This window comes from Mycteria americana, chromosome 1, assembly GCF_035582795.1.
Source record: "Mycteria americana isolate JAX WOST 10 ecotype Jacksonville Zoo and Gardens chromosome 1, USCA_MyAme_1.0, whole genome shotgun sequence".
NCBI classification, from domain to species: domain Eukaryota; kingdom Metazoa; phylum Chordata; class Aves; order Ciconiiformes; family Ciconiidae; genus Mycteria; species Mycteria americana.
This window is the reverse complement of record NC_134365.1, coordinates 16,611,844-16,618,489: the sequence shown is the minus strand read 5'-3', so window position 1 is coordinate 16,618,489 and position 6,646 is coordinate 16,611,844. Positions and strand designations below refer to the sequence as shown.

The 6,646-nt window shown below is 44.0% G+C and overlaps 1 protein-coding gene across 1 annotated transcript in view; it reads left to right on the top strand.

The window, feature by feature from the left end:
- Nucleotides 1–740: 740 nt before the first annotated feature.
- Nucleotides 741–6,646, top strand: part of LAMB4 (laminin subunit beta 4) — a 42,226-nt gene continuing 36,320 nt past the window's right edge. The window contains exons 1-3 of the mRNA XM_075491864.1: nt 741–867; nt 2,109–2,266; nt 5,943–6,078. Of these exons, the coding sequence (XP_075347979.1) occupies nt 834–867; nt 2,109–2,266; nt 5,943–6,078 (328 nt within the window). The 5' untranslated portion in view covers nt 741–833. The remainder of the gene's footprint in view (nt 868–2,108; nt 2,267–5,942; nt 6,079–6,646) is intronic.

Below are 6,646 nucleotides of genomic sequence, written 5' to 3'. Positions count from 1 at the left end.
GCATCAGGGAGCGCTGGCCCCACTGGTGCCTACAGGTGGAGAAGGAGGTGGAAGGCACAAAGATGGGGGGCAGGCTGCGGTTTGGGAGCTCTACCTGGTGGCAGGATGCTGGGTTGTCTTTTACACCCATGGCTGCCTTCTGTTTTTCCAACAGAGGTTTTGTGTTGGCAAGTCTTATTTTCCTCCAGGTGAGTAGGAAGAGGAAGGGTGTGAAGTAAATGCCACAATGAACCTCCCTTGGGTTCACGCTGAGGTTCCCCTGTATGAGTCTTTTGCATTGATACTGACATTACCTGTTTTTCCTCACCGCACTTAAAGACGCGGTTATAATCTTGTCTCCGCAAAATTCATAGCACCTGACTTCAGGCTTTTCTCAGTGGTGTCTTCATTACGACCTCGGTCTTTGTTTTAAGTCAGTGCAAGAAACATGAACCTCCAGAGGAGTTAGATCTCTGCAAACAGCCCTGCTGAATTTAGTCAGGATTAAACAGCTTATAATCAAAACCTACAATATTTTTCCTGATAGCATTTTGTTTTTACTGTAAACTAAGTGTGAATATGTTTTTATGGTCGTCTCCAAAAGTACTTGTGAGGTGTCCCTCTGCTTTCATCCCGATTTCAGTGCTGAAAATTGTCAGGAGAAATTATTGCTAAAACAAAATCAAAGCCAGGGTTTCCTTTTAACCTTCATATTTTTATTATGGCTCTGTCACTTTACTAAAGGCTAGCTCTGAGTAAGCCTATGCGCAAGGGGTGCCTTGGTGAGGCAGAGCACCGGCTGACCCACCAGTTCTTCTCTTGCAGTGGCACCAGTTTGAGTTTCACAGGGAGGCATGGGGCTGGGGCTGGCCATCCTGTTACACCTCGGTAAGTACAGATGTTACAGTTATTCAGGCCAATTTTGAAATATTACCATTTGATTTACATATCTCTCCAAGATTTTCTTAGACTGCTTCTTTTATGTACCCTGTTAAGACACACATGACAGTGATCCTTATTCCCCACTCTCCTGCCTAGGAGCTATGAGTGATATGAAAACTTTAAATACAAAGAAAAGCTAATTGAGTAATTCAGTAACTGTTGTAATTGAGTCTGAATCAGGTCCTGAAAGGCGCAATCATTATCTACTGACAGCTAATATCGTGGATCTGGATAAATAAAGAACAGGCTAACCAAACATGCATGGCTTTATACCTAAAGAGTCAAGCTTCGCTCATCATCTGAAGTATAGCCTGAGCCATAGACTGAAACCTGGCTGTCAAATACTGTATATTTACTGCTGTAATTGCATTACTGCTTCTGGTGTTCTGTGGGATCTTCATGTATTGATTGTAGTTTTTTTAACTGCACTTTTTATAACAAGTTGAGCCAGGTAAAGCTGAACAGATAAAGCCTCCAAGGTATCCGTTCCTGTGCAGGGTTTCAGGACAGAACTTGTTTAAAAGGACAAGCCCTGTAAGGGAAGTCTTAACATAATGGGGAAAATATTTAAAGTTGTTTCAGGCAAAATAAACCAAAAGATCCTGCAATTATTTAGAGAATTCAGAATTATTCTGTTTAATTATTAATGACCATTCCATGGGGTCTGAACGGAGGGTTCTGGAACCGGACCAGGAGGTTCATTGCAAATCATCAGAAAATCTGAGGAATCCCTGACCTCAATCGTAGTCTCAGTTCCACCATTTTCACTTGGAAATCAGCAGAAGTCAGCAGAACTAACCCAAATCTGGCTCTGCTCACAGAGTCAATTGAAATGCCTGTGGTTCTGCTGCAGGAGAGCTGGCTATGGGTATGCCAGGGTAGGAAGCATAATAAATTATTTGTTGTAGCGGATTGGCATGTTTCCCGCATGATGATGTGCTGAGAATTTAAGCTTTAGCATAGATTTGCAATATGTAGCTATATTTTTAATAATGATTTTGCAGCAGGTGTGTTCATTACCAAAGCTCTTCAAGATTCTACCAAATGATATTATTACGGACAAAAGGAGTACAGGCAAAGGATAATTTAGTTTTCTGCTGATGTTAGGATGGAACTGATTTTCTCTGGACAATACTGCTGGGTATGCAAAACAATTTCATCTCGCTTTCATCTTCTTTTGTGCTCAGCACTGATAAGACTCCAGCATGCGCAGGATGATTGTGATGCTGGGTCCTGCCACCCGGCCATTGGGGACCTCCTCCTGGGTCGCAGCAAGCAATTAACGGCCTCGTCAACCTGTGGAATGAACGGCCCTCAGAAGTACTGCATTATAGGCTACCTAGAGGTTGGTTTGCTCTTTCTTTTTTAATAAACTGAGCTCTGCTTACAAACAATATTCTCATCTGTAAAAGGAAATTGCCCAGAGTAGGAAGTTTCTACTGAAGTTGTCTGAAAAAACATCAGACAGCATGACATAAGCCTGGTGGAAGGCTATGCCTTATTGCAGCATATATGGAGATTTTGGCAGCAAACAGCCTCCACAGCGATGTATAGCTTCTCAAGAGGGAGAAATATCCATGAGATGCAAATGAGCACAGGGATTTCTGAAGGAGCTATGCTCTGCAGGTCCTTTTCCCACTCAAGCCTCAGAGGTGAAGACCACAGTTCGCATGTGTGTGAGTGCTTAACAGGAGGAGTGTGGTCCTGCAGGCTGTAGGCACTGCCTCAACGGACCTTTGCAGGAGGACATGTCCCATACAGTGTTGAGACCTGAGGGAGCCTGTTAAGCGATTCACACCATGTTCTCTCGTGTCTTTTGATCTGAAATTAGACCAGCATTGATAAAAGCAGAAAGCCATCTCTGGCAGAGGGAAAACCTAATGGTGTAGGCCAGTCTTTGGCTGCGTGGGTGGGTGGGCAGATCCGAAATGCAGGTGATCAGAGGGATCCCTCTTGCTCCCTGGCCGCAGCGATGGGGGCCGTGGGGGACCAGCAGGTGTGCAGGAGCCACGGGCAGGCAGAAACGGGAATTCCCCTGTTGCATGTCCTGGAGGACTTGGCCCCACTGAGCTAATAAATTATTGCAAAGAGAAATATTTTCACTAAATACCAGCTGTAGGCTGAAGAGGAAGTTAATAAAACACAGCTTAATTTATAAGCATTTGAAAATAATTAGAGTTTATGACCTTCTGGCAAAACACTGTGACACATTTACAGTGCAAAGCTCTGCTATACTGAGATGGCACCAAGCACTGCTCATTGCAGCTATGGTTTTCTGCAAAATGTAAATACCTCTTTCCTCTTCCAAAAGAGCCTATGAGCCACTCTTCACCCTTTGCTGGTTTTCCCCACGTTGTTTGAACAAGTGGATCCTGGGCACTAACTCGTTGGCTGTGCTCTGAGCCTTGGCACTGCTTGGTAGACGGACACAAAGAGCCATCTCAGAGACATCGTCTTTCTGGCCCTTTGCTGGATGACTGCCTTTTTTTTTCTCTTTTTAAAAGGAGATCAAAGAACAATAAAAAATTAATATTTTCACTTGCCTGTACTTATCCTTTGAATTATGTAAATACAGACTCATGAAAAGGACCAGCTGTTCTGCAGTAATGCCTGTGATTTAATGCTGCCTCAACGTATCTTGACCCCTGGTGACTGTCTGCTGAAGAGGATGAGAGCTACAAATTCTGCTGCTTTGCAGAGCTTGAGAGATAGAGGCCTATGCTCTGGCAATGTGATCTGCTGTACCAGCTCCCCTTAAATGTGTGTGTCACCTAAGGTGTATCAGGGACTCCCACTCCACTCAATTCTCTTTCTCACCAGTACATTCTCGAATGCTTTGCTGGAGACAGGCCAAGAAGCTTTGCACCTTGCAAAGCCAAGTGCTTCCTCCCCCAGTTCCCCTCCTGATGACCTGCGTCAGGCATCATGACCAGAGCAAACCCTACTTGTGGAAGTTTGTGTTAGTCAACATGGCAAGCTGCCAAGAGCCAGGACTCGGTTGGGATGTCTTATTGAAAATTCAGATTGAAAAAAAATTAGAGTTCAACTGTTTTGTGTTTGAAAAGAAGCACTGCAAATAATTTTCAGTATTTAATGTGCCTTAGTGTTTCTAAATGTAGGTTAAGTGTTTTCTAGCCCTATGATTTGATTTACTAATTACACATGTTTTGAAAGGAAAAGAAAGAGGACTCAGTATTGAGGAGAGTATAAAGATGCACACTTCAGAGGCAAACGGGATCTGCCAGACTTGCCTTACGTGGACATGCACATGCTTGTCCTTTGGGGCACAAAAGATTTTTATGGAGCAACCTTAAACATAAGTTGACTGAGTGTCGTATTGTATATGTCTATATAAACCAGAGAGTGGGTGTGCGCAGTCCTGCCAAATGCTTCGGTAACCTAAGCTCTCTTTACCAGAGCTTTGTGAAATGAGATGACAGAATATTTTTTGTATTTCTGTCTTGTCCTCTAAATTGTACATTCATACATTTTTCAAGTGTGGTATAGAATGACTGAATATAATATATATTTATCGCGATGTTTAAAACATATGAATTATACCATACCTGTAAATCTGTATCTCTTCGTTTATTTAGATGTGAATAATTCGCAGGCGATTTCATAATACAAAGATGTCCAAACCATTCCTAATACTTCTCTGTAGATCCTGAGCGTGCCGGGTGTGGTGCCTCTCTGCCCATCCCCTTCTAGGTCATTTCCAGCCCAGCTCCTGCCACTGGCTTCCACTTTTTGTTTTCAGCAGCATCCCTGCCAGCCTCCCAGCCAAGGGCACCGAATCTGTGCCTCCTCCTTCAGCTCCCTCTGGGACTGCGTCGTCCCCCCTTCTCCCTGCCAGCATCCCTGCCAGCCAGGCACACAGCTTGGGCATCACCTTCTGCTTCGGCTTATCCCCGAGCCCTCGCACTCGGGCTCTGCCCCGCTCTCGCAGAGCCTGCCTGCGTAGCGCAGCGGCCCCTGCCCACCCTGGGCCTCCCCCGGTGCAGCCGCTGCCGTTCGCTTCCCCGCTGCGATCGCATGCTGCTTGGGCTTGTCCGCACGGCTCAGCACGGGTCATCTCCCAGCCCGGCACGTTAACCTTGTCACCTCTCCTTACGTCTCCCACTCAGTCCCCCTCTTATCACCTTAAATAGGAGCTCCTTGCCCTCGCTTTCAAAGCCCTTTTGCAGACAAAAGCCTCTCATTCAGCATTGAGATACTGGCTAATCATTGCGGCCTTCGCTTGTTACATTTTCAAACAAGACCCCTTCATCCTATTGACATCCTGATTTCCCTCCTTTGCCTTGTTTTTAAACTTCTCCAGTTCCCCTATGCCTACAAAAGGCACTGACAGTGGTCGGGGGGGTGGTGTCAGCCCAGAGCACCTACTTACGTTGTGCCCGGATCCAGCCTTGCCTTCCGTTTGTACAACAGCACCTGTCTGCTGCTCCTGGCTGGGTCTCTGAGCTGCTAGAAAATGTGCAAAAGAGAGAGGAAAGAAATGTGTAAATGATTTAGTGAATGTTCCACTTCAAGGCTTCCTCAGATCTTGAAAGACCCTGTCCTCCCCTGTATCCCCTCTGCCTCCTCACTGCTGTCTCTGGCTGAAAGTTTCAACAGCCTTTATGAGACATGAATAAAACCTCAACTTTTAAAAAATAAATTCGTCCCAAGAAACTCTCGCAAAACAAACCTGCTGGCAGCTAAACCCAGAATCAACACCTTGACAAACTCATTTCTTTGCTCTTACTGAGATCCCTTTTCCACAACTGAAAAAGTGTATTGCTTATAGAGTACCTGGGGCAAACCAAGGCTAACATTTACTATATGCATGGTTTGTGCATATGATGATTTTCTTGGTCTTGTCCCTTATATATGAAAGCCTGAGTAATTAAAAGCACAGGCACCCAAAGCAACATGACAGGCTCCAATCTTGCAATGGCATAAATACATTTAGGTACCTCCATTGGATCTTTAGAGAAGAGACCAAATTCATCTTTTATCCTGCTCATTTTGTTTTCTAGGCTGAACAGAAGTGCTTTCTCTGTGATTCCAGATACCCATATAATCCCTATATGCAGCACAACAGTCACATGGTTGAAAATGTTATCACAACTTTTGAGCCCGATAGGAAAAAAAAGTGGTGGCAGTCAGAAAATGGTAAGTTTATTTGAGAAAATATTACTGCAAAATGTTACTGTGAGATTTATTTATGTAATTGGGATTCATCATGTTGCCTTCATGAAGAGATGAGACAAAGAGAAGAGACATGAAGAGAAGAGACAAAACTGCATCCATTCTTTGATTCAGTAATACTGAGTGATTTAAACCAATTTGTGTAACAATATAGGATTTTGATTTTGATAACAATATAGAAATTCTGTTTTTCTACAGACGAATTTTAAGCACAGTACCTCCAAGAGCTGGCCAGAGGACCCGCAGCAGTGCTGTGTTATACACGGTGGCCATGTATTATTCACAGAGTGTCTGCTTTTCAGGGAAATGTGATTTGTGGCAAGAGGTACATTTGCCTACAGATGCGTAGTGACAGAGTGTGTAAAACACAAATATCCATTTAAAAAAATAGTGCTTGCCATGTAAAGCATGAACACTGTAGGAAATAATTAAATGAAGCTTGGCTATCAACACCCTTATTGCCATGTGTTAATTTTGTCGCAAGCTTCTCTGTAGTAGTTCTTCACTGATAACAATTTATATATCCTTACAG